Source organism: Myotis lucifugus, unplaced genomic scaffold (assembly GCF_000147115.1).
Source record: "Myotis lucifugus unplaced genomic scaffold, Myoluc2.0 scaffold_41, whole genome shotgun sequence".
NCBI lineage: Eukaryota > Metazoa > Chordata > Mammalia > Chiroptera > Vespertilionidae > Myotis > Myotis lucifugus.
In genome coordinates this window covers 6,109,086-6,136,298 of record NW_005871089.1, presented here as the reverse complement: position 1 = coordinate 6,136,298, position 27,213 = coordinate 6,109,086, and the positions used below count along the sequence as shown (strand labels likewise).

The 27,213-nt window shown below is 48.4% G+C and overlaps 1 protein-coding gene and 1 pseudogene across 5 annotated transcripts in view; both read right to left on the bottom strand.

Annotated features, from left to right (window-relative positions):
* Window positions 1–887: 887 nt before the first annotated feature.
* Window positions 888–27,213, bottom strand: part of PPCDC (phosphopantothenoylcysteine decarboxylase) — a 34,506-nt gene continuing 8,180 nt past the window's right edge. Inside the window, exons 1-6 of one of the 5 annotated variants that reach the window (XM_006087896.3) lie at window positions 26,594–26,697; window positions 21,263–21,469; window positions 5,972–6,067; window positions 4,930–5,058; window positions 1,904–2,072; window positions 888–1,478 (exon numbers count right to left, since the gene is read on the bottom strand). In XM_006087896.3, the coding sequence (XP_006087958.1) occupies window positions 1,393–1,478; window positions 1,904–2,072; window positions 4,930–5,058; window positions 5,972–6,067; window positions 21,263–21,448 (666 nt within the window). In that variant the 5' untranslated portion in view covers window positions 21,449–21,469; window positions 26,594–26,697 and the 3' untranslated portion in view covers window positions 888–1,392. Of the gene's footprint in view, window positions 1,479–1,903; window positions 2,073–4,929; window positions 5,059–5,971; window positions 6,068–8,991; window positions 9,083–21,262; window positions 21,470–26,556; window positions 26,698–27,213 lie in introns of those variants that run through there. The other 4 variants (XM_014455043.2, XM_014455045.2, XM_023753131.1 and 1 more) reach the window with 4 other exon arrangements.
* Window positions 11,718–11,816, bottom strand: LOC111825830 (annotated as a pseudogene).

Sequence of the window (27,213 nt, the reverse complement as noted above, 5' to 3'; positions counted from 1 at the left end):
AAAGGTCCCAGGTTCGATTCCGGTCAAGGGCATGTACCTGGGTTGCGGGCACATCCCCAGTAGGAGATGTGCAGGAGGCGGCTGATCGATGTTTCTCTCTCATCAATGTTTCTAACTCTCTATCTCTCTCCCTTCCTCTCTGTAAAAAAATCAATAAAATATATTTAAAAAAAAAAAAAAAAGGTCGTAGGTTCAATTCTCAGTCAAGGCACATGCCTGGGTTGTGGGTTTGGTCCCCAGTTGGGGTGAGTACGAGAGGCAACCAATCGATGTTTCTCTCACATCAATGCTTCTCTCTCTCTCTCTCTTTCTCTTCTTCCTCCCCGCCCCCCCCCCCCTAAAATCTGTAAACATGTTCTCAGTGAGGATTAAGGAAAAGACACACAAGAACAACTGAGGACACCAGGAAGCAAGGGGACTGAGTTTCAGGGCAGGTTCCAACCCTGCTGGCTGTGTGCCTGTCACTTGCATAAAGGGCTACATCTGCTTAGGGTCGGGATTTTATTTTTCCCAAAATGAAACAGTCTATTTCAGTAATGTTAGGAATAAACTTCCATTTATTTTACATTTACTATGTAGGAGGCACTCAGGGGGGTGGTTATTCTACACAAATTATCTCATTTGATTCTCTTAATAACTCTGGGAGGGTAGAGTAATACAGATGAGGAAAGTGAGGGTCAGAAAGGCTGAGCCCTGAGCCAAGGTCCCACTGCTAGCAGGTGTAGAGCTGGGATTTAAACTAGGGCTGTCTTGCTTCAGAGCCCTTTGCCCTTAACCACTGTATGCCATGGGGCCTAACAAGCACCAGATCCTTCCTCACCCATACCTAGCAACACCCCGATCTCTGAGACCACAGATGGGCTGTGAAAGAAGGAAGGAGTCTCTCAAAAGGTCACTTTTCTTTATTTCCCATACCCCCAATCTTACAGCATGATCAGGGTCTTTCCAACGTGTAGGCTTTCCTGACCCTGCAGGGCAGCTGAAGTTCCAAAGGCCTAGCCAGGGGCCCACCACACTGGGAATCTCCAGCTGAGACCATTTCTAAAAGTGGTTCCTGGGCACAATGGGGAATCAGGTTGGCCAGTCACTCCTCAGTCCCCTCCTAGAGGCACAGGGACAATGCAGCAGCTTGCCCCTCTGGCTTGCTGGAACCATCCCAGGAAAAGGAGGGGAGGAACTCCAGATAGCAAGGAGTCTCCTGGCTGAAAGAAGTTGAGACCTGGGCCAATTTACCTTGGGGCAGGTCGGGCCCTTGGAGAGTGTGGAGCAGACCCAGGCTAGACCCCTACTCAGCAAAGGTGAATTCCCGCCATACTTTGCCAATGTCCACCTTCACTGACATGGCCTGAAAACACACTGGGTACAGAGGGACGCACATGAGAGATCCTGGGTTCAACCCTGCTGAAAGCCAGCATGCTGGGAGAGAACTTCCTTCACTTTGTCCACAATGGTGTCCACCTCAGCCATGGCCCCCAAACCTAGGGAACAAAGTTCTGCTGTGGCCCTGCAGACTGAGGCAGGGTACCACCCCCCACTCCCATCCCACCCTGTACTCCCCCAAGGGCTCCACCCAGACCCCAGTGCCTGAGAAGGACAGGACCTTCTGCCTGAGCCAGACCCTCACATCCTTCTGAAACCCACCAGGACAGGCCCCGGAAACAGTTACAGTAGCTGTCATGAACTATGCACGGGCTGTGTGCCAGGGATACCAGGAACCTTACATGAACTATCTCATTTAATCCTAACAACTCTGAGGGGGAAGGAATTATGATTTCCATCTTCCAGATGAGAAAGCTGGGCTCGGAGGAGAATGGTTTTGCCTGAGGTCACAACAGGCTGGGATCTTAATCCAGATCTGACCATGGGCCATGAGGACAGGCTGTAAGCCTGGCCAGATGCCCACCTTGGTCTCCACACACCAGCTTCTTGGCCACACAGGGGATCTCGATATAGCCAAAGGCCTGGAGCTGGCCCACCTGCTGCGAGGTAAGGGGATGCTCCCACATGGCAGTGTTCATTGCTGGGCAGAAGAGCAGGGGCTTTCCGCGGTCCCAGGCCCGGATGACACAGGTCTGTGAAAAAGGATGGGGGAGGGGTGCCTGCTGTTCCAGCTGCCATCCTCCCCAACCCTTCCAAATCCTACACACCATCCTCTGGGTCACAAGCAGCCATGAGGTTAGGATGACTGAGGTTAGGATGACTGAGGGCTGCTATCTGCAGGGAGCTGTCTCATGCCCCTCTAGGAAAAGAGAGGGGAGTTCAGAGAACAATGAAATGAAGAGGCCAGGACCAATGCCACCCTTCTCCGTGCCCCTGCCCTCTCCTGGGGACAGGAAGGAAGTAGGACAGCACACAGCCTCTGGATCTGGCTGTTTGCATCGTCCCAGACACCAGCATTTGTTTCCCACCAATGTCTCTCAGAGTTCAGCAACCAAGCTATGAGTGGACAGTTTCAGTCGCACTTCCTCTTGGCCCCATGACACCTGCTGCTTCTGCAAAAGTCATGAGTATACCTAGAAGAGCCCCCTGACTGCATGTGGGGTGGGGTGAGGGCTGGGCTGGGGTTTCTACGTGTCCTCAAAATAAAACACACTGACCAGAGCAGAAACCGAACCCCTCCATGTCCCACACTTTCTTGCTCTGCCCACCTCATCTCTAAGCTCAGGACTTCCTGGACAAACCAGAGCTCCTCCAAACCTTCTGGCAGCAAGAGGCATGAAAGGAGGCATTAGTTCCCATCATCACTTCTGTTTGGCCAACACTGTATTCAGCAACTCAGGTTCTGCCCCTGGGAATCTGCTTGGGCGAAGAGAAGGCCTGGATCCCAATCAGGGGACCAGCTCCCAGCTGGACTGGTGACCCAAGGAAGTCTCCTTCTCCTTCTGGATCTGCTTGGCTGTTTACCACAAAGAAGGGGCCAAGGACTGAGTAGGCCAGAGGGCAGGTCAGATGACAAAAGGCCCGGAGGCCAGTACACAGATTCACACTCAGCACACTGCTCTAATAGCACCACAAGTTCTGGGCACTAGAAAGGAAGGAAGGAGAACTGAAGGAGAGAAGTAGCAGGGTAAGCTTCTTTTCCAGGATAAAGGATAAAGGATATAAGGATAAAACATCTTTTGAGAGAGGACAGAGCCACAGAGCAAGAATGGTGACAGTTAAAACATTGTAAGATTTGCAATTTCTTAAAATATTTGCCTTCGCCCAGCCAGTGTGGCTCAGTGGTTGAGCATTGACCTATGAACCAGAAGTCACAGTTCAATTAGGGTCAGGACACGTGCCCGGGTTTCGGGCTCGATCCCCATTGTGGGGCAAAGCAGGAGGCAGCCGATTGATGCTTCTCTCTCATCATTGATGTTGCTCTCTCTCCCTCTCCCTTATTCTCTGAAATCAATAATAAAATATATATTAAATTTGCCTTCAAGTGAAACCTTTTGAGGAAAATGATCTGGGGGCTGGTCTTGGGAACTTATTCTACTGTTCAGCCAACTCAGGAGGGAACTCCAAAGATTTCAAGGAGCAATGGCAGCTTCAAGGAAAAACAGGAAAGCAGAACTTTCAGGAGGAAGGAGGGAGCCCTCGGAGAGCAGCCTAGGCTGGGGCTTAATTCCTAGAGCTTGCTGTGCTTCGCCACATCAGCCAGCTGCTGACTAGCAGTGGGAAGCCTAGAGGTTTGGTAACACAGTGCTGGTCACATACAACTCTGACCCACTTAAATGAAAGTGGCAGGAGGCTCACAGGCTCCAGCTGCCCTGTCAGCCCTGGCACCAACCCCACTGGGAAGCCTTCTGCACTCCCTTACCGGCTCCTGGCCACACACTCTGTGTGCTGCCCTTCTTCTGGTCACCTTGTGTTCTTATTCAAATGATGCTTAAATCACTAGTAGATTCTTCCAAAGTGCCTTAAGTGCCAACAACAAGCATAGGAGGAGACTGACCTATCTGACCCCCCAAAATATTGACCCAGCTTCGTTATTCACTTCTTCGCCATATTAAACTCTGAAAAACTCCTGGCTGTTTGCCACAGTAAAATTACGAATTATCTCATACATATAGTAAGTATATGCCTACTACTGTGCAAGGTGGTGACTCTATTGTCAAAGGACTGACTGGAAACATTGAAGATTGGGCCACACACCAGAGCATACTCCCTTCTCACCTGAATGGGTGAACAAAAACCCTCTCCTTCCAGACTGTGAGTTCCCTGTGTCCTGTGTGTCTCTCAGCATGGGTCCAGTTCATGGTAGGTAAAAGCTCAATAAATGAGTAAAGGGAGGGTAATAAGGCAGAGGGAGGAGAGAGATCATGCCTAACTCCTCCCAGGATGATCAAGTACACAAAGTTTCTTTAAGGACAATAGCTCCCTGAAGATCTATCAATCCCACTTTGCACAGCTGAACTTGTGCTCCTTTCCTCCATCATCCATAAGCTCACACTCTTGCCCTGTCTTTCTCCTATTTTCCTCTCTCAGCTTTCCATGATACATAGGAAAACTGCACCTCCACCTGTGACTAAATACAGAAGAGATAAATGTGTGTGAAACATCCATGAAGAAGTAAACACTCTTATTAGTTGCCCATGTGGATATCCAGATCCCAGTGAGAAGGCAAGCAATGGAACCAGGCCAGGAGACTGACAGAATGGCAGCCCATGAATGAAGGACAAAGGGAGAAGAGCTGAGCATCAAAGGGCAGGTGAGTGGTGGACAGCCTTAGAAAGCACCCACAAGTCAAGTCCATCCATCCACCACACCTTCTGCCAACTTGCCAGAGCATAGGTGAGATGGGTAGGGGGCAGAGGGACAGCGTTCTGAGCAAACAGGACCATGATAAAAGGATTCCAAGGTGAGAACCTTATACAAAGGTAGTCTATAGCTCAGCAAACTGGGAGAGAGGTTCAAGGAGGGAGGAGGGCACAGGGATTCACTCACAAGCAAGTTGTCACAGATGCCACTGGCCACCTTCCCCAGAGTGTTGGCATCGAGAGGAGCCACCAGCATAAGGTCTGCCCACCTCCGAAGGTCAATGTGGAGAACTGGGTCGGACCGGCACTTCCACATCTGGCAAGGAGAAAGAAATGGCGTCACTGGGCAGACCACTCTGTTGGTGGAGGGAAGGAGGTGTGTGTGTGGGGGGGGGAGGGGGGGGCGGGGAGACCTGGGGGTAGGAAACAGAGGCCAAGGACACTAAGTCAGGAACCGGAGGAAGACCACCTGATGAGCAACCCTGCCCAAATCCACTGCCACTCCCTCTCACAGCTAAGCCGGTGAGAGCATTGGCTGCAGAGTCAATAGCCTGAGAGAAACCAGGCCTGAGAAAACAAACGCCCCTTTCCAAGCTATTCCCTTTATGGTTCGGTTTTCAAGAGAACTGACATCTGGCAGGGAACTCCTGCCCTGTCTGCTTGAGGCGGATGCTTGGGTTGTCTAAGCGAGTGGACACTGAGAAATGTCTGGGGCAGTGAGAAATGGGGGAGGGGGAGAATTGGGGAAGACGGACCAATCAGAAATGTTCTAGGCAGAGAATGTTTAAAAATGCCTGGCAGGGCACCCCTTTGAGGCCCACACTCAATGTCTGGTGAATCAGCCAGTGCCCACCCTTCTGAGAGAGAGCAGATGTAGGCTGTGGGAAGTGAGGCACTCTGGACAGCCCTGACATTGGGAGCCACGGGGACATGGTGAGGGAAACAGAGCTCTTCTGTGGTTGTATCAGCCCAGATAAGCCCAAGGGCATTCAACTTCAGGCTCAGGGCCAAAGCTGAGCTCTGCCTGGGGTGGGGGGAGACTATAGGCCTCCCACAGGCCAGAAGCTAGGCAGTTGTTTTCCTCATCACCTCTGCCTTGAGGGCCCTAACTGCTGACGTGAGCCTGGTCTGTCTGCTCTGACCACCAGGACTATGGGCTGCAGGAGTACAGTCCTGTCCTGTTGATAGACACATGATGGAACACAGCCCTGGGGACCCCCAGCACTGACCTCCCATTCATCCGCATCGCTGTAGAGGGTGACAGGAATGTCCTGGGGGCTGTAGAAATGTTTGGCTCTTTCAGTTGTGACCACTGCTACTTCCAGCTGTCACCAAGAAAAAACAGGTGGGGGTGGGGGGTGATACATGTTATCAGAGCCACTCCTGGAGGCTATGTGGGACCAGGCCAGGCAAGAGCTTTCTTCATAGCCTAGCTACAGAGAGGACTTCTCCCTCCTTGGCAGTTTCCATAACTACTTCTACTGTCACCAAAAGTTCAGGCCCCACCAGGTGTGGCTGTTTCACTTCCCTATCAAGGAGCTACTGTGGAATCAGTCATCAACTGTGCAATGTATATAAAGCTGCAGCTGCCACAGGCTCCTGCCGCTCCGGCAGAATGAGGCAAGAGCAGAGCCAGATGGGAAAGAAACTCAGGGCAAGAGCACCCCAGAGGCCATGGCTGGCAGGAGGGGCCATCCCAAGGAGGCTCACAGGTCCTGAGCTCTGGACCACATTGAAACCCTGCCCTCTGCAGGTGAAGGCACTGGGAGCTGAGGCCTGGCACAGGGTGTTTGTGTCCATGCCCCAGCGAGAGAGTAGGCAGTTTCTTCTCGTACTTCTAAGAACCAGGACTCATGGGCTCCAGCTGCAGAAAGGCTCCAGGAAAACCAAACCCACATCACGTGCCTACACGCATGGGGCAAGAACAAAGTTTACCTTCATACTACTCATTTACTAGATAAGTTAACAATGCAAACAAGGGGGGTGGTTAAGGTGCTTAACAGAATGATGGCCTTGAGAAAGAGCACATGGTAATGTGAACGGCACTCAAGGTAAAGGGGCCCAGAAGAGGTGGCTGTGAGAAGGATGTAGGAAATAACACGTTTGGGGGACATTTATCCAGAAGGGAGAAATGTCAAGTGTGACAAGGACAGAATCATTGACTAACCAGAGGAGGGGTCATGGGTGATAGTGTCTGGGCCAGATCCAGTCTGCAGACATGTTGTTTGGCTTGCATGGGGTTATAAACATTTTTGAGCCAGTATATACAAATCAAAAGATTTCACATAGAAAACTTATTTTCCTGGCTTCTCTTGAAAATCAGAAGCTCTGGCAATGCTGGACCCATATTCCTACTGATAACGACTTAGTGGGATTGAGTGATGGCTGTCTCTTTGGATGAGGTGTGCCTATGCCCATTCAACCTAGTCCCCAGCCCTCCCTACCGTCTCCCCAAGGCCCCCTCTCATTTCTTTCCTGCTTGTCATGGGACAGTATTCTACACAGCACTTAAGAGAAAAGCAGAGAACAGAAGTCTCAGAGAGGCAGTCTACAACAGAACTTCAGAAGCTCTGGTGTTCCCAGCTCTACTGGAGAGCTCTTGGATTTGTCCATTCTCTCTCACTCCCCTGTAAGAACCTACGATACTCAGAACTTGCTCGAAACCTCAGGGACCTTTTAAAAAGTCATTTAAATCAAACCCCCACTGAGCACTGGAGTCCCCTCTAGGACAGCCCTGAACAAGCCTTGTCCAGTTCCGAACAAGATGGCAATTGGATGGGGCTGCCATTACTCCACTGAGTTGCTGAGGAACCAGCACAGGTGGGGAGAGCAGGAGGAGACAGGACGGTGTTGAGACTTTTAAAACACAGACAGTGACAGGGGAACATATGGGGCATAGTAAGTTAGGGTACACAGAGGAAAATTATATATAAATTTCAGATGAGCAGAGAAAATTCAATCTACACACAAAAAAAATAGGAAAGGCAAAAAAGAAGCAGAGAGAAAACATGAGAAGTATAAAGCATGAAATTAAGATGGCAGAAGTCCTAATATAATCATAATTATAGTAAATATATAATGGGTTAAATTCCCTGATCAAAATTCAGACCCTCATATTAGATGTTTTAAAATCCATCAATCACATCAAAATGTGCCTAAAAAGGCACATTTAAAACAAAAGGATAGCCCTGGCTGGTATTTCTCAGTGGTTAGAGTGTTGGCCTATACATCAGAGGTTGGCAAGTTTGATTCCAGTCAAGGGCACATACCTGTGTTACAGGTCTGATTCCTGTTCCCCGTCAGGGCGCATGTAGGAGGCAACCAATCACTGTGACACATCGATGTTCCTCTCTCTCCCGCCCCCCCTTCACTCTTTCTTTAAAAATAAATGGCAAAAATATCCTCACACCTGTGTGAGGATTAAAAAAACAAACAAATACAAGAATATGTTAAAGAATAAACTTTCAGTTAAATAAGATGGATTAAACTCTGCTCCCTCCCAAAGCCCCTGAAATAAGAGTAAAGGGATTTTGTAAATAGTATGAACCACCAAGAACAAAGAGAAGAGGACCAAAAAAAAAACAACAGTTAATGTATGTAAACACACTTTTGGAATATGGAATTGGAAAGAAGTATTAGCAGATTCAAAGCAGATCAGATTAGATGAGATCAGATGCCATTTTTTTAAATGAACATTCAGAGGGGAAAAAGAACTCTTGGAAATGAAAATTATAAATAATGAAATTTAAAAACTCAATATAAGTTTAGAAGAAATCATTCAGAAAATAGAAAGATAAAGAAATGGATAATAGCAGGGGGGAAAGGTGAAAAAATCAGATCAACTCTAGAATTCCAAAATCTGACATATAATGAGTTCCAGAAAAGAAGAACAGAAAAATAGAGGGGAGAAAATTACAAAAGAAATGAAATTTTCCAGAACTGAAGAACTCAGAGGTGGGAGTCATCTCTTCTGCCTGTAGGAGTTTGAGGTGTCCCAGCGTTAGGCTCAGGGAACCTGGAGTATCACATCCCTAGAACCCACTGAGTGTCTGTCAATGCCTATACCCACACTAACTCTTCTAAAAGCTACATCCTCCTGCTGATGTATATGGAGCTTGCAATCCGCAAAAAAAAATTAAGAGTTCTTCTCACCCATGTTGCTACTGAGCCACAAGCCCTAAACTGCATCTGCACAGTTAACTCTTCTAGTCCCAAATGCAGTTTCTCACTTTTCCCTGGTAAAATCCACCTTTCCAGAGTTGGTCCCCTGTTTCAGTCTATGGAGCTCTTGGCCTGTCCTTCTTGGCCTATTCTCCGCCAGCACCACCATCAGCAGAGCCCTGAAACACGAATTCAAATCATGAACAGAACAAAGACAAGAGCAGAGCCCTTCCATAAGTCTAGGGTTGAGGGTGGGGAAGAATCCTTCCCAAGTAGAATCTTTAAGTGGTTATAAACATGCATCACCAGGTGGTCAGGGGATGTCCTAAGGTTACATCAAAACCTTACCTAAAATCCAAAATACTGTCTGATATTCAAAAAAACTAAAATGGGTATGCCTTATTCCCAATAAGCCCAATCAAGCCCAGTGACAAACCATTTCCTAAGTGCTTACAAGCCTTGTCTATAGATATCTGTGGAGCCCGCCTCCTTTGTCTTTTTGCTAAATGGATATTAGTCATCTTTAGGCCCAGGCCCTCTGCTGTCTCTAACACACCCTGTAGGTCACCAACTATAACCTCAGTACTCCAGGAGACCTTGCCAAGGTCAGAAGATGAATCACCCAACTTGGGGTTCATGTCCCTCCTATCACCATCTGTCCTACTTTTTCAAGTTCAAAAGAAAAAATGGAAACAAAACAAGACTCAAGTCCCTCCCATTTCTTTCTTTCCATCCTAATGTTATGCCATTGGCCTCCAGCACCAGACACTGTTTTGTTCTTTTTCCAAATACATGGAACAGCCCTCTTGGTTGTCCTGTTTCATTGCAAGCTTCAGCTCAATCTGGACCACATAAACCTTCATGTTTAGTCACATGTCCTCCTTTCCATCTGTGTTCTCCCCCCACCCCAACTGATTTATTTAATATTTATTGTTGAAAGCTTTACAGATGTCGCCTTGTTTCCCTCCGTTGACCCCCTCTACCCCGCTTCCACCCCTTCTCCAGGCCTTCACTGCACTATTGTCTGTGTCCATGGGCTATGCATATATGCATGTAAGTCCTTTGGTTAATCTCTTCCCATCCCTACTTCCCTCTAAAACATGTCAGTCTGTTGCATCTTCATTGTCTCTGGTTCTATTTTGTTTGTCAGTTTATTTTGTTCATTAGATTCCACATATGAGTGAGATCATGTGATGCTTATCTTTCTCTGTCTGGCTTATTTCTCTTAGCATAATACTCCCCATGCTGTCTCAAAAGGTAAGAGACCCTTCTTTTTTACAGCTGCATAGTATTCCATTGTGTATATGAACCACAGTTTTTTTTTATCCATTCATCTACTGATAGGTACTTGGGCTATTTCCAGATCTTAGTTATTATAAATTACTAGTGGACACGTGCATGAAATTCGTGCATGGGGGAGGGGGTGTTCCTCAGGGGATGTCCGACTGCCGGTTTAGGCCCGATCCCATGGATCACAATCCGGGACTGCTGGCTCCTAACCACTCACCTGCCTTCCTGCCTAATCGCCCCTAACCACTCTGCCTGCCGGCCTGCTCACCCCCAACTGCCCCTCCCACCAGCCTACTTGGCACCAACTGACCCCCCCGGCTGGCCTGCTCGCCCCCAACTGCCCCCGACTGCTGGCCTGCTTGCCCCCAGATTCCACCTCCGCCAGCCTGATCACCCCCAATTGCCCCCCCCTGCTGGCCTGCTTGTGCCCAACTGCCCCCCTGCTGACCTGCTCACTCCAAACTGGCCCCCCACTGTCCTGATCACCTCCAACTGACCCCCACTGATGGCCTGCTTGCCCCCAACTGGCCTCCCTGCTGGTCTGCTTACCCCCAACAGCCCTGCCCCCCACCAGCCTGATCACCCACAACTGCCCTCCCCTGTTGGCCTCTAACTGCCTCTACCTCAGCCCCGCCACCATGGCTTTGTCCAGAAGAACATCCGGAAGGTCTCCTGGAAGGTCTCCCAGTGTAATTAACACCTTACCCTTTTATTAGTATAGATAGAGGCCTGGTGCACAGGTGGGGGCCGGCTGGTTTGCCCTGAAGGGTGTCCTGGACCAGGGTGGGGGTTCCCTTGGGGTGTGGGGCAGCCTGGGTGAGGGGCCTGTGGTGGTTTGCAGGCCAGCCACACCCCCATGGGGTGAGGGTCACCGCTGGGGGTGTGTGACCAGCCTGGGTGAGGGGCTGAGGGCTGTTTTCAAGCTGGCCACACCACCTTCAGGGTGGGGGTCCCTGCTGGGGTGCCTGGCCAGCCTGGGTGAGGGGCTGAGGGCTGTTTTCAGGCTGGCCAAGCCCCTTCAGGGTGGGGGTCCCCGCTGGGGTGCCTGGCCAGCCTGGGTGAGAGGCTGATGGCTGTTTTCAGGCTGGCCACACCCCCTTCAGTGTGGGGGTCCCCTCTGGGTTGCCTGGCCAGTCTGGGTGGGGGCTGATGGCTGTTTGCAGGCTGGCCACGGCCCCCAGCAACTCAAGGTCCCAGCCCCTCCTTTTTTTCTCTTTTTTTTTCAGCGCCTCCTTGAGCGGAGGGAAGCAGGTATCTGGGATTTATTTATCTTCTATAATTGAAACTTTGTAGCTTTGAGCGGAGCCCAGGGCCAGCCAGGGCGGGCAGGGAAGCTTGGCTTCCTCCATCGCCAGGGGCAACCCAAGCCTCCTTCTCGCTCCAGCTCCGTGGCTGCTGCCATCTTGGTTGGGTTAATTTGCATACTCACACCTGATTGGCTGGTGGGTGTGGTGTGTGGGTGTAGCAGAGTGACACCAATTTGCATGTTTCTCTTTTATTAGTGTAGATGCTGCTATGAACATAAAAAATATGGAATGCTTCACAGATTTGCATGTCATCCTTGCACAGGGGCCATGATAATCTATTGTTCCAATTTTAGTATACTGTATTTTTCCATGTATAAGATGCCCCCAACTATAAGATGCCCCCCACTTTTCCTACCCAAAATTAAGAAATCAGTATTTTAAACATAAAACAGAACACATTTTTATTTAGTAATTACAGTAGGTAATGTTTACATACCAGTACTATGATATTATGCAGCATATCACTTTATCCAACCTCTGTTGGATCACTGCTCTCTTCTTCATCACTATTAGTTCCAGACATATAAATTTCTTCAACTTCTATTGTATCACTGCTGTCTTATGAGTCACTGTCTATATATGTGAGATCATCCTCATAAACTGGTGGCATTTTCTGAGCTAACTTTGTTCGTGTTCTCATGGCCAACCCTTCTCTCCTCATGAAACTGAAGCACAATTTTGCCTTTCCTATAAAATCAACAATGTTCATTTTGCTTGCAAACATTCTTGCCTGACATTGAATAAGCTTGGTTGATACACATAAGCCACTCTGGCACTGTTCTATAACCAAGTCTTAAGCCTCTGCTCCAAGTTTGCCCATTTTGCTGGTTTTCCTCTTAAGGCCTTCTTCTTTTTTGGCATCTTAAGGAGTTGTTCTTCCTGTTTTCTCCACTGTCTGATCAGACACTCAGTGGGAGGAGGTCCAAATTGTCTCTCTGCAGCTCTATTTCCATGTTCTTTTTCATAGCTGATTACATTCAGTTTGAATTTTGCAGAGTAAGACAATCACTTACCGGTATTTATCTTTTTATTTTTTTACATCTTTATGGACTCAGAATGCTCTGGTCTCTGTTGCATCTGCACACTCTTCACCTCCACGTCCAATTACGGCATCAGCTGATGTCAGTAACAATAAGGCTCAGGATTGGAGGAAGCCTATTTGACAAGGTATGGGCAGCCACGAACCCCTGTGGCTCCCTCCTCGGGTGACTTCCGTGTATAAGATGCCCCTCGATTTTCAGTCTAATGACTTTATAAAAAAATAGCATCTTATACACAGAAAAATATGGTATGTGCTGCTGAAGTGAGCACTCCATCTGTTTTCCAATCTCTGTCAACAGAGGGCTTTCCAGGTACTTATATCAGTTTCTAGTCACTGCCTTCTTTTCCTCATGGGTACCACTTTCTCATTTCTAAGAGCTTCCCAACCATCTTGAACAATTTGCCACTTAAGAATGTCCCAGTTCAGCCCTAACCGGTTTGGCTCAGTGGATAGAGCATCGGCCTGCGGACTCAAGGGTCCCAGGTTCGATTCCGGTCAAGGGCATGTACCTTGGTTGCGGGCACATCCCCAGTAGGGGGTGTGCAAGAGGCAGCTGATCAATGTTTCTCTCTCATCGATGTTTCTAACTCTCTATCCCCCTCCCTTCCTTTCTGTAAAAAGTCAATAAAATAAAAATAAAAAATAAAAAAGAATGTCCCAGTTCATCCTCTTCTATCCTGAAATTAGAAAGCTTCATCCTGAACATCTACTTCCCCTACTCTCCCCAACTCCCAAACTGCCTGCCAGGTCTTCAAGTGAAGACTGTGCCTGGGCCCAGCCTTCAGAAGCATTCCGTTTGGTAATGGCTGTGTTTAGGGGCTCCCTCCTCTCTCTCAGCTCTACCCTTTCTTTCCTTCTACATCACCTTCAGGGCCTCAGGGCCTGTCCTTGGCCCCTAGAGGGTGCCAGGTAGGGCTCCCACCCTGGGGATTAGCCCCTGCTTGAGATCTTCCCTCTAAGCTCCTCCCCCAGTCTCTCAGTTGATCCCTCTCTGGCTACCTTCCCAGGGCACACAGTTGTTAGGGAGTTTCCTGGGGTCACTGTCATTACCTAAAGAGTAATGTGGAAAGTATGTGATGGGTCCATCCTTTCCAGTGCTCCTACCCTGACCCTACTGAAGTAGCCACCTCTCCTTGGAAGTGACCCTGACCCCAGTGCTGTCCAGCAGGCCCAGGCCAGTTTTTCTGGTTTTAGAGAGATGTCACTTGATCTGATTCATCAGCCCTATGGGCTTTGTTCTTTCATTTTCATTCACTCTGTCAAAAGGTCTGGGAGCCAAGTTTGCACACATTTGAAGAAAATAAAAAGCAAGCTGTGTTACCTTCTAGATATTAAATTATTCAGACTATTGACTCATTCAACCTGACCTTTCTCCCAGCAAATGCCAAGGAGTCCTGGCAGGGCAAAAACAACTCCTGAGGGCAGGAGCCCTCCTTAGCTTTCTCTTACACACTCCTAGGACCTGGTAGAAGCAGGGCTAGGCATTAAAACAATCACCCACATACTACAGAGCTCCTGAAAGGCAATTCTGTGCACAGTCTCCTGGCAAGACCACTGTGAACAGTTTTTACATCTAATGTTTTTAACCTGAACCTCTTTGTGTGATGTGACCAATGCCTGGCCACACCCTTATATGAGCTTCCTGTCTGTATTTTGCCCAGTATTCATAGTGATTTCCTTCTAAAACCAGTTGGCAAGTCTGGTTTCCTTTTCTCTGCTGAAGAGACATCAACAATCCCAGCTGGGGTTCCTGGAGTCAGGGAAGGGAAATGAAAACAGATTTGGGGTGATACCTTCTTTTCTACTTTAGGCCCGTTGTCTGGCCCACATTACTTCTGGAGCAGATTGAGAGACCTGTACTTCCACAGCCATGGGATGAGACAAACTCCATGGCTTGAATTTCTACCTCCAGTATTATCTCTGGTCTCTACCCACTATAACCATGAGCTAATAGCACGCCCTCCCCAAGTTATGACAACCAGAAATGTCTCCAGACATTGTCCACTGTCCCCTGGAAGGCAAAATCACCTACTCTACGCAGTGATGGAAATGTGTCATATCAGTGTTGCCTAGTATGGCCGCCACAGCCACATTTGGCTACTGAACACCTGAGGTATGGCTGGTGTTACTACAGAACTGAATTTGGGGTTCATTTAATTTTAATAATTTGAATTTGAATTTGAATTTGAATATGGCCAGTAGCTGCCATATTAGATAGCACTGCTCTGGTATATAGAAGCAAAGAAAAGCCACCCAGCTGAGTGGCTGGAAAAGACAAAGTGTTTCTTGTAGGGTATGTGATAATAGCTCCACAGACTGATGAGGATTCTAAAGAGAAAGCACCAGCCATGGCTTAACCTGCCACAAGGCAAGGAGCCCTGTACTTTGGTGGATCAGACCTCTGGGTTGGCACACATAGCAAAGGCTGACCAGTGTTGACACTGGCAGTGCCCAGGGCCTGGGGGCCAGCCAAGAAGCTGACATAAACCTAAGCATGGGGGTGGCAGATATACTCCAGGAAAAAGGAGTCTTGGTGTCCAGGGTAGACAGCACATGGTGTGGGAAGCTGCAGAGGAGGTAGCACTGTTAACAAATCCCCAAAGGGTTTCTGGTTGACTCATTGGGTGTTCCAATCGCTCATAATTATGTCTCAACTGGCAAACATTTACCAAGCCTACTATGTAACACAGGGGCCAGAGCTAGTAAGATACAAGCTCTGCCCTCAGTAAGGGCTCAGTTTAATAGGTAGGTGGGTATATATAACCCCTGACCATAAAGCAAGGCAGACCAGGCAAGAGTCCACAGTTCCTGGAGATTCTCATCCTCACAAATGTGGTTAGCTTGAGCAGAGAATGTCCCAGCTCCAGATCTGAGCTGCTCATGTTCACTCACCAGTTCTGCTAATCTACTAGCTGGAGGATCTCAAGCAAATCCCCCTTTTCCTCTAAACCCAGTTTTCCTTTCTGAGCCATGAGCCATTTGGACCACATGGTCTCCAGTGGCCAATCCAGCCCATTGTGCCACCCCAGCCCTCTTGTGACCCTTACCATATCCCACCAGGCTCTGCCTCCAAAGGGGCCTCCTGGGGGAGCTGGTGTTCTGGTTGCACCAGCCCTTCTAGTCACTCAAGCAGGACCAAGCTGCCAATCCCTCTGTGCCCTTCCCCAACAAGAGAAAACTCTCAAATATGAAACCAGAGAGACAGACTGCACAGGCACTCCATGGGGATATTGTTCTGGGGTATCAAGGAAGGCCACTAGGGTCAGGACCCCGCGGCCAGGCCTGACTGCCTTTGACCAGCAGCCTGCAGAGTTCACTTCCTAAAGGAGCAGGCCAGCAAGGAAGGGGCCAGCCAAGCCAGCAGAGGCCCAAATAACTTGGAGCACTAAAGTTGAATGGACCAGTTTCCACAGCAGGACCACAGGACAGGCAGGTACCCCTGCCTGGTAAGAAATACCTCAAACCAGGCCTTGTTTCTCCTGCTTTGGAACATTAAAAAAAAAAAAGCATAAAGTTACAAAGAATGTTCCATAATATCCAAACTGAAATCCCCAACTGACTTTAAAAATAAAATAAATATACACAGAGGGTAGATGCTCAACCACTGAGCCAAACCAGCCAGGCAGGGCCAAATACTACTTTAAACTTTGTCACAACTACTCAACTCTGTAGCAGTAAGACTGCAGCCATTGGCAAAACATAAATGAGTACATGTGGCTGTGTTTCAATAAAACATTATGGACCCTTAAATCTGAATTTCCTATACTTTTGTGTGACACAAAATAGTCTCCTTTTGATTTTTCTAACCATTTAAATATGTGAAAATCATTCTTAGCTCACAGGCCATACAAAAATGACCCATGAACCAAGAGGTCATGGTTCAATTCCCAGTCAGGCACATGCCCAGGGTGCGGGCTCGATCCCCAGTAGGGGGCGTGCAAGAGGCAGCGATCAATGATTCTCTCTCGTCATTGATGTTTCTGTCTCTCCCTCTCCCTTCCTCTCTGAAATCAATTTTTTTTTAATGTAAAGAAAAAAAAAAACAGGCCACAAAACCGGATTTGGCCTGGGGCCATTGTTTGCTAAGTCCTGTACCTTGCTCATTCATGTATATCTTAAGGATTGTCCCACAACAGCACAGAGATCCATCCATTCATTCTTCTAAACCATCACCAAGGAGTCCATTGAGAGGCTGAACCATAATTGCACCACACCTCTCTATAGTTGGACAATTTGTTTCCTGTTTCATTGTTGTTTTGAAATTATAAAAAATGTTATAATCAATTTCCTTATACAAATGGATGTTTATAAATATACCCCACAGGGTTCAGACCTATAGGTGAATCAAGGGCTGTCAACATTTGTGATTTCTCTAGATATAGCCAAATAGTCCTCCAGAAAAGCAGAATTTATTTCATACTACATGAGCAGAGCACTCTTTCCCTCCCCCTTGATGACTCTGAATGTCCTGATGGGCATTCTAGAAATGTATCCTTCTCTAAGCTCAGAGCCTGCCAGCTCCCTGAGTGGGAGATTTCCTCTACCTTTAGAAATCTCCTTCCAGCCTGGCCGGGCATGGCTCAGTGGTTGAGCGTAGACCTATGAACCAAGAGGTCACATGTCCTGGTTTCAGACTCTATCCCTCGTAGAGGGCATGCAAGAGGCAGCCGATCAATATTCTCTCTCATCATTGATATTTCTATCTCTCTTTCTCTTCTCCCTTCCTCTCTGAAATCAATAAAAATATTTTTAATAATAATAAAAATAGAAATCCCCTTTTGGCTCTCAGCCCTACTGATGCTTGCCCTAGCAAAGCTAGAGGTATCTGCTTTCTCCTCCCAAGTGAGAAGGATGCCAACCAAAGGGCAGAAACTGACTGATAACTCACACTAACTGCCACCCCATTACATGACAATTATGAACTGCAAAAAATCCTGAAGCTCCTTCCCCCCAGGACCTTCTCTCAAGATGCTTTTGGGCCCTAGTCCTTTATGCTCTCACATCTAGAATCTTCTATCACTAGTGCCAAAGAGGTCTTGTAGATGGGTCATTTGAGTAGCTTCTCTTCAGTGCATGAATAAGAAATCTGAGGCTAGCCCTGGCTAGTGTGCTAAATGATTAGAGCATCGGCCTGCGCACCAAAGGGTCGGGAGTTCGATTCCTGGCCAAGGGCTTATATCTGGGTTGCAGGTTCACTCCACACCCCAACCTGGGCGCATGTGGGAGGTAACCAATCAATGTGTCTCTCTCACCTCTCTCTCCCCCCTCCTCCCTTCCTGCCTCCCTTCCATTCTCTCTCTGAAAAGCCATGGACAGAATATCCTCAGGTGAGGAAGGGAAGGGGAGGGGAGGAGAGGGGAGGAGAGGGGAGGGGAGGGGAGGGGAGGGGAGGGGAGGGAAGGGAAGGGAAGGGAAGGGAAGGGAAGGGAAGGGAAGGGGAACTGAGGCACTAAAGAACTAACTTGCCCAGGGTCCCAGAGTGAGAAATCCTCTACGCTCAGCTGCCTCTCTTTTTATTTTTTTAATATATATGTTTATTGATTTCAGAGAGGAAGGGAGAGAGAGAAACATCAATGATGAGAGAGAATCATTGATCAGCTGCTTCCTGCACACCCCGCACTGGGGATGGAGCCTGAAACCCAAGCATGTGCCCTGACCAGGAATCGAACCCTGATCTTCTGACTCATAGGTCGACACTCAACCACTGAGCTACACCGGCCGGGTTCAGCTACCTCTCTTGAGGTAAGGCTGGCCCCTGTTGTCCAACTCCCCCCACCTCACATAAAGACTCCAAGTCTACTTTGTTGGTGGCCACCCTTCCCTGACAGTTGGTATGTGAGTCTTGAGGCCAAATCCATTCCTCTCCCTCATGCCCTCACAATTTCCCTGGTCTGGCTCTATGTCAGTGGCTCTGCTGGGATGACTGGACACAGGTGAATCAGGAGTAGTTATGAGCCACATCTGCGGAATCACTCAACTCCCTGCAGCCACACCCCAGCTTCTTGTTTGCTAGTCAGAATCTAGGTATACCTAAGGGTGCCTTGGCACGTGAACCCATGACTTAGACAAAGAGCAGAGAAGGACTGCTTCAAGGGACAAAGATTGCTCCTCGGGGGTGATGCAGAAATGGGGAGATCAGTGCCATCAGAGAATGTGGAGAAGTGCTACCTCAGGGTCAACACAAGGCAAGCCAGGGATCCCCCTTAGTTACCAACACCTCACAAGGGCCCCACCAAGCAAACCCAGGCTCTTTGAGGAGCTGTCTACCTGCAGGATGAGAGAGCCAAAGGTGACATGGATGTGGGCCCTCTACTTGAACAGATGGATTGTGGATCCCATGATTCTCCCATATGGCTGGCCCAAAGGACATAACAGTAAGGGGAAAGAGAGTGAAGGACAGGAAACAAACACTGTTAAGTGCTTTCATGTGCCAGGAGCTGTGCCTAGCTTTTGGCACAAGATGACAAACTGTTCCATCTGTGTCCCCCTTTCTGAGCCTTGACAAGAGCCCAAAGGGATGGGTGAGAGTAGGCATCCTAATTTTAAACCAAAAAAAGCAGGCTCCATGAGGCTAAGTCAGGACATCCTTCTTCCCAGGTCAGTGACTTTCTGGCTACCCATCTTCTGGCTTCAACTCCAGCCAGAGAGAAAACTGAGTCCTGTTCCAGATATAGCCTGTCCCTCAGCAGACCAGGCTAAAAAGCCTGGAGTGGGCTGGAGAACCTTCCTGCCCCAGGCAACCCTTTCTTCATACCCCTATAAATGCTGGCTGCGTGGAATGGCAGGATGCGTGGAGCTGCCATTTCCCTTAGCTCTGAAGCTGCCCATCTGTTTCCTGGGCTAGGATTCCCTGCCACCAGCCAGTCTGGAAATGTACTTGCTCTGGGGCTATGGGAAAGGGAAACTACGTGTCTTCCTCCCTCCCTAGGGGGGCAATGGCAGAGGCTGCTGCTACTGCAATCCCTTCCAGGCCTCCCACCCTCAGGGCTCTGCTGGCCAGCTCCTACCAACAGTTTAGGGCACATGAGGGTGGCAGGCTCCAGGTAGCCCTGCCCCAGCAGCACCAGTGCCAGCCTCGGAATAGCCACAAGACTCTCCTCTCTTTCCCTATCTGGCCTAGCTGGCATCCATGGCTGCCTGCTTTACTGCTTCTCCTGGCCTGGGAGGTGGGGGTGGGGGTGTGAGATGAGGGGCTGATTTTCTGGGTAGAAGTTTAGTGAAAGATTTCCCAGCCCCTGCCTGGAATCTCAACATGTTCATCTGCTGATGAGCACTGCACCCTGCTGGACACACCGGGTACACCCACCTGTGCCATCCTGCATCAGGAGCTGTGCAGACAACAATCAAGGAAAAGCATCACCCAAGCCCCAGTGGCTTAACACCACTCCACAAAACTAGTCTCCAACAACACAAGCAGTGTCAAAGGCAGTTGATGGTTCCCTATCTTAATCAAGATTCTCTCCTTGACCAAACTGTAGTGAGCTACTTTTTTGACTTGGCCTGTCTTTGAGCCTTGTCCTCAAGAGCAACAATCCTGCTAATAAGTTGGTTTCTCCAGAAGCCCACCCCAAACCCCCTCGATATCTGACTATCCTGGATCTCATCAGGCTTCTCATCCAGATGATGTCTGATCACCCTGCCTGCTTTCAGCAAGAATCCTGTTGGGACAGTTTAGTCAGAATGTTTCCTCTTAGCAATTTTTCCATCCACTGGCTCCCACAGTGCTCCTTGACTATAATCCCCACTTTTCCTTGTTGTATTCAGAATTAAGCCCAGTTCTATACTGGGCTTAACTTTTCTGAATAACTTTTTCTTCCATAACTTTTCTGAATAAAATGTTCTTACCACTTTAATACATTAAATGAGTTTTGCAAGGGAGCAAAATCACATGGGTTGAGGCAGGCCAGGAAGGTTTCTACATGAATTTTTTGTGCAGAATTTGGAAAGACAGAGAGGGCAGTGCAGCCTGGCAGGGAATGGCCAAAGCAAAGGCCTTCAGAATGGAGTGTGGGGCAGTGGGAGATCAATGAAGGCACTTGGGTACCAGATGAGGAAATGGGTTACCTGCTGGCTTTCACACTGTTTAAAGCGTAGAACTTTTCCCACAGAAGACTCTACCCTACCCCAGAACCCCAATATATTAAACTGATTAAAGTTGAGATGGTCTGGCCAATGGCTGGGGATTAAACCCCTCACACTGAACACAATGCAGTGGCCCCTGGGCATTGATGAACACTTGAAGGAGCAAAATTTAAACCAGAGCTGTGAACAATGCACTTGGACTGATAGGACAGCCATGGTGTCTAAGGAGGGAGAACAGAACCACAGGGTAGAAGACAGAGTGAAAGCAGGGGCAGGGAGCCCAAAGCAGAAGGGAACACAGAGAATTTGCTGCCATTTCTCCAGCTAGCCCTCCTCCCACACCAGGACCTTAGGGAATCTCAGGGTCAACATATGGAAACTCAATGCCTCCATTTATCAGTGTTCCTTTCCCAGTCTTCCCTTAAGCTCTGTCCAAACTATCTAATCCAGCTCCTGGTTAAACTGGCAAATTTGGTCTCTGTGTCCTGCGTTCCCCTCACACCAATGTACACAGACAGCCGCAAACACCTTAATTAAGAAAAAGAAAACCCTGTGCACTGCACAAAAGTGGGCTGGCTACAGGACCAGCAACTCTCTAACGTCAGAGGTCGCCATGCTTGTCTAGTAAGGATACTCACGCCAGGAATGTCCAAAAGCTGTGACACCAGGAGAGGTAACTTCAGGGCCGCCACACTCCCAGTGACACCCACAAGGACACGGAACTGCCTCTCTACCGAGGGCGCAGCGGCTGGACACGAGGCTCTTGGTTCCATGTGGGGTCTGGTGGCTTCGAGTCCTGGGAGCCTGCCAGAACTGGGCTCCATAAAGCTGTCAGGATTTAGAATCTAAAAGCAGAACAAGGGGTGCCCACTTCATTTATACATTCAACCAAAATGTATTGAGCACCCTGTTAGACCTCCCAGCTGCTGGGGTTCCTAAGGGATCAGCAATCCCAGCTTCTGGGAGCACAGTTTGATAAGAAGGCCAGACACCCTCACCACACATAGGTCAATTACAATGTAATGTGGCCAGCACTGTGAGGAAGGTCAATACCAGGAACTATGGCTGCCAGTAGTAACTGTCTGAGGAAAAATTAACATTCAAGTTGAGTCCTAAAAGACAAGTAAGTTTTCCAGAGAGAGGGAAATAACCTTGCAAGTTACTGATAGTGGAGCAATCTTACAAAGATGAAAAGACGTAAAGAAAGGTGGCAGGCTTGGTGAACAGGGAGCAGCTTAGCAGTGAGGCTAAAGTGTAATGGGCGTGGGGAGGTAAGGCTGTAAAGTCAGGTCAAGGGTGAGTTTCCATTTTAGAAAGATGGTGCTGGTGGTGGTGAGATTGGAGGGGCAGGGTAAGGAGCTACTGTAGTGGGCCAGGCTGATTGACTGAAGGGAGTGGCAGAATGCCTGTGAGGTGGAACCTTCAGCAACAAGGGGGCCAGAGGGATTCAGGGAGCTAAGAGATTTGCCTCTGTCCCTGTCCCTGTAGATCAGACTGGGCACCACTCTACAAATCCAAGCCTAGGAAGAGACAAGCATAAAGGGATGTAGGTCACCCTGTGAGACCAGCTGATTGGTTTATTCCTCTATCCCTCAGATGTTGCTGGACGTGAATGCCCATGATAACTTGGACACACTAAAACCTACACTCTGAAGACTGGGACAGCAAGACATATTCCATCAGCAACAATCTCTAAGGACCAATTACATCTAGCACTGGGCAAAGGAACTGTGGAAGACAGATGCTGTCTTCAGGGAATCTATAGATGAGTTTAGAAGAGAGGAATTACATCTGACATCATTTAAAATGGGTCCTTCTCTGGGATGCACTTTTTTTTAATAATCATTGATTAAATTTGTTCATCAGTTTCCTTGCCTCTCCCTCTCCACTTCCCACCACTACCACTGCCACCAGCAAGTCCCCTGAATGTGTGCCCAGGTATAATCACCAACCACCAGCCTCCTGGTAGGTCCTAAACATCTGCTGAATGAATAATAAACTGCACCCTCTGAAACAGGGTGGGGGAGAGAACAGAAACTTGGCCAGTGAATCAGGAGCCCTGGGCCCTGTCCATGATTGTGCTCATGACCTGGTGTGTAACCTTGGCCAGGGTACTTCCCTCCCCGGACCTGTCTCTTCATCTGAAGATGCAGAGATAGGACCAGGTGATCTTTGAAGCTTCTTCCAGCAGAAAACTTTGAGTCAATGCAGGAAAGACAGTGGCAATGGCTCTCTGTACTAGAGGGTCCTCAAATGGGCAGAATCAGCAGGGGAAGAGACACTAACGTAGACTCTGAAGAGGAAGTGCCTATAAGTTGCCCAATGGCTACCTCTGTGACTGTGTACCCATAGGGTCCTCCTCTTCACACCACAGGCCCCTTGGCTCACTAGGGCCTCTTGCCCAGTATTTGCTTTCAAGAGTCTGGCACACAGCCTCATGAGCTAAGGATCACATTTGGGTTCATTATCCCACTCCTACCTGTCAGGGTCTCCCAGAGGCCCACACCCTCCTCAACAGGAGTTAAACACAGGCCAGTTCCCTTCAGTAAGACTCCCCCGAAGTGCCATTTGCCAATGATCTCAATCTTTGCTCTACACCAGGGCCTCAATCAAAGCCCTGCTTGCTCAGAGCAAAACTGAGTCTACTCCAGGGCCTGGAGAGCCCTGTTAGCAACTGGCAAGGTCTAGAGCAGGGGTCCTCAAACTACGGCCCGCAGGCCACATGCAAATACAAATATTGTATTTGTTCCCGTTTTGTTTTTTTACTTCAAAATAAGATATGTGCAGTGTGCATAGGAATTTGTTCATAGTTTTTTTTTAAACTATAGTCCGGCCCTCCAACGGTCTGAGGGACAGTGAACTGGCCCCCTGTTTAAAAAGTTTGAGGACCCCTGGTCTAGAGGGCGTATTGTCCAGCTTTTCCCCAGAACTAATCAATAGGCTGATCAGCACCCATAGTAGGTGATGGAAGCACATGTCTGACTCTCTAGGGCAGTGGTTCTCAACCTTCCTAATGCCGCGACCCTTTAATACAGTTCTGCATGTTGTGGTGACCCCCAACCATAAAATTATTTTCGTTCCTACTTCATAACTGTAATTTTGCTACTGTTATGAATCGTAATGTAAATATCTGACATGCTATATGTGTTTTCCGATGGTCGGAACCACAGGTTGAGAACCGCTGCTCTAGGGAAACCTACCTACCAGATCTCAAATCTTGATCCTGTCCTACCCTAGCCAACTGGTGCTAGGACAGAAAAATTCCTGCAAAACCAGAAGGTGAATTTCATCTCTGCAGCCCCTGAACCTCCACCACATCAAGTTGATATCCCTAAGGAATGGGTTACTGAAAGCAATCAGTGAAATTTAGGGCAGGAATCCATGTTGGTGATTTCTACTATGTCCCGCAGTAGGTGGGACAGCCCAAGATTTACTACTAGGCCTCTGGAGCCATCTTTGCTAAGGACCCAAACTTATCTACCTTTCTAGAAAAGGTGGGGGTCAGGGAGAATTATATTTGAGGAATAGAAAGTGGATAATTTAACCCACATTTATTTGAAAGCAAGGTCAAATCAATTCAATCTGATAATCCCATGGAGGATGACAACTGGCAGGAGTTCTTTGTTTATACTCACAAAAGATCAGATCACAAACTAGTAAGCCTGTTACTCTCTGTCCAGTTCCTGTTAGAACCACCTATCTGCATAGCCAAGGTAGCTGTAGACAGCGCCTCATTTCCCTGGGCTCTGAGTACTCATAAGGAACTCTTAAGCAGCAGAAAGAGTTGGCAGGCAGAGGTTACAGGGCTGAAGGCTGTGATTACTGAGCCTCAAGCTCCCAGGGCACAAGCCACGCAGGTAAGCCACAGAAAGAAAAATGGCAACTCCTCTGTCCTTTAGAAAGACAGGGCTGGGCAGAGTAAAGAGCCTCAGTTTGTAATAGGGTCATGGTGTGTAAATCTCCTATGATGAGTTTCATTATGGCAGAGTTAAGTAAAGGTTTTAGGGAGCTGCCAGTCACAATAAGGTCAGGTGTGGAGCCAGAGCAAACCAGGGCTAAGAAAGGGCCAGACAGGGTATGAGCCCAGCCCAAGATAGGAATGAGGTGCTAGGGCCTAGGACCAAAGCAGAATGTAACTCAGGGGTGGGTGGGCAGAGGTCCAGCATACATTAAGCACTTGAATCCTTTAGCCTAGTGTCCAAGCCCCTCACTATTGGCTCCAGGCTTCTGCTCTAGCCCAATCTCCCACCAGTCAACATACTCTACTCTGCCTCAGTAATAATGAACCACTTGTCGCTCCCTAAAATGTCACCATGTCCCCAAACCCAAAGTCATTAAAAGTAGTCTCATGGCCTGGCCGGCATGGCTCAGTGGTGGAGCATCGACCTATGAACGAGGAGGTCCAGTTTGATTCCCAGTCAGGGGATGTGTCTGGGTTTTGGGATAGATCCCCAGTGTGGGGTGTGCAGGAGGCAGCCGATCAATGATTCTCTTTATCATTGATGTTTCTCTCTCTCCCTTTCCCTTCCTCACTGAAATTAATAAAAATATATTTTTTTAAAAGGAGTCTCATGGCCACAGGGGTACTTTAAACCCTCTCCCCCAAGGAAAGGCAAGGAACTCTTCAGGGAGCACTCAAGACCTTGGCATTCTAAGATTGTTCTCACAAACCAGAGGCCAGAATACTTGACTTTGCTGCACCAGTAATCTCATTAGGAGAACCTTCTCAACACTGTATGTTGAGGAGATAGATAATATTCACATGCACAGGCTACTAGCAAGAGACTGAGTACTGCCGACTCTCAGCCACAAGGAGAAATGTGGAAAACCCTTGTTTCCAAGACACCACCACTTTCCCAACATGGGAATCTCTCCTGCCCATTATCTGGCATGGGCCTCCAATACTTCAAAAAACAGCATGATGTTTTTCTCTTGACAAAATTTGGCCTCACTCTAATTTTTAAATGCCAGTCAGTACTTTTAGGTGGATCTATGACATAACAGAAATATCCCAGGGCTCTCCTTTTTCTATTTCACCAAAAGATGGCCCCATGGCTCAGTGGGTGAGCATGGACTATGAACCAAGAGGTCACAGTTGGATTCCCCATTAGGCCATATACCCTGGTTGGGGGCTGGATCCCCAGTGTGGGGCCTGCAGGAAGCAGCAGATCAATGAGTCTCTTTCATCATTGATGTCTCTCTCTCTCTCTCCCTCTCCCTTCCTCTCTGAAAAAAAAATATTTTTTATAAAAAAAGATAGTAGTGTGTCCTTTCGGCAGTCCCTATTACTTTTTGGAAGCAGGATCATGATTCCTTTTTTTTTTTTTTTTTTTAAGGCAAACGTTAAGTGTGGGGAACTGACAGGGTCCCCATTTAAACTAGATTAAACAGCACTGGACTATCGCCTACCAGCGCAAAGAGGGGATGAGAACGCAAGATACAAATTCCCCACTTCAGGCTCTCCAGTGGTTCTCAACCTTCCTAATGCCGCGACCCTTTAATACAGTTCCTCATGTTGTGGTGACCCCCAACCATAAAATTATTTTCGTTGCTACTTCATAACTGTAATTTTGCTACTGTTATGAATCATAATGTAAATATCTGACATGCTATATGTGTTTTCCGATGGTCGCGACCCACAGGTTGAGAACCGCTGCTAGCCGGAAAGAGGTCCTTAATGCTCCGGCCCAGCACATATAGGAAAATGAAGTCCCCACAGGCTCCACAGTCCCTACATGCTGACCCACAGTGCAAGCTGAGCTTTACAGATAGATAGGAAAATAGGAAAACGAGGTGGAGCGCGCGCGCGAACACACACACACACACGAAAGTGAGGACATAAGCACAGCCGCAGAACCACTGTCGCAAGCGAAGCTTTTCCGGCCTGACCTCCCTCCTGCCCCGCTAGAAGACCCAGTCTCCGACCCCTTACCCCCTCCCCAGTTTCCCAGCTCCCTTTGACTCCTCACCCTCGCCAGGGGCGTCTCGGGTAAACCCAAATATCGCACTATCTCTGTCGATTTCGCGCTGATTCTAATTGGCACACAACTTCACGTAAGCATCTAGCAGCCTACGTGATCGCACAGCCTTCTGGGAGTTGTAGTCCATTTCTTTGCTTTGTGGTAGTTGTAGTCCACTCAAGGGAATTTAGCCGCCAAACCCAGGCTCACCGTTCTTGATTTTTCCGGTGCTCTCACCTGGGCTTCGTCTAATTGCCCAGCCTCCTCACTCCACACCCCCATCCCACACATAAACACTGCTCATCGTGGGGCATTTAATACTGAATACTTAGCGAGCCTCTTCTGGTTGTTTTTTTTAAAATATATTTTATTGATTTTTTTACAGAGAGGAAGGAAGAGGGATAGAGAGTTAGAAACATCGATGAGAAACATTGATCAGCTGCCTCCTGCACACACCCTACTGGGGATGTGCCCGAAACCAAGGTACATGCCCTTGACCGGAATCGAACCTGGGACCCTTCAGTCCGCAAGCCGACGCTTTATCCACTGAGCCAAACCGGCGCTACGGCAAGCCTCTTCTGTTTTAAGTGCAAGGGTTACAGAGATAAATCAGACGCATCCCTGCTCTT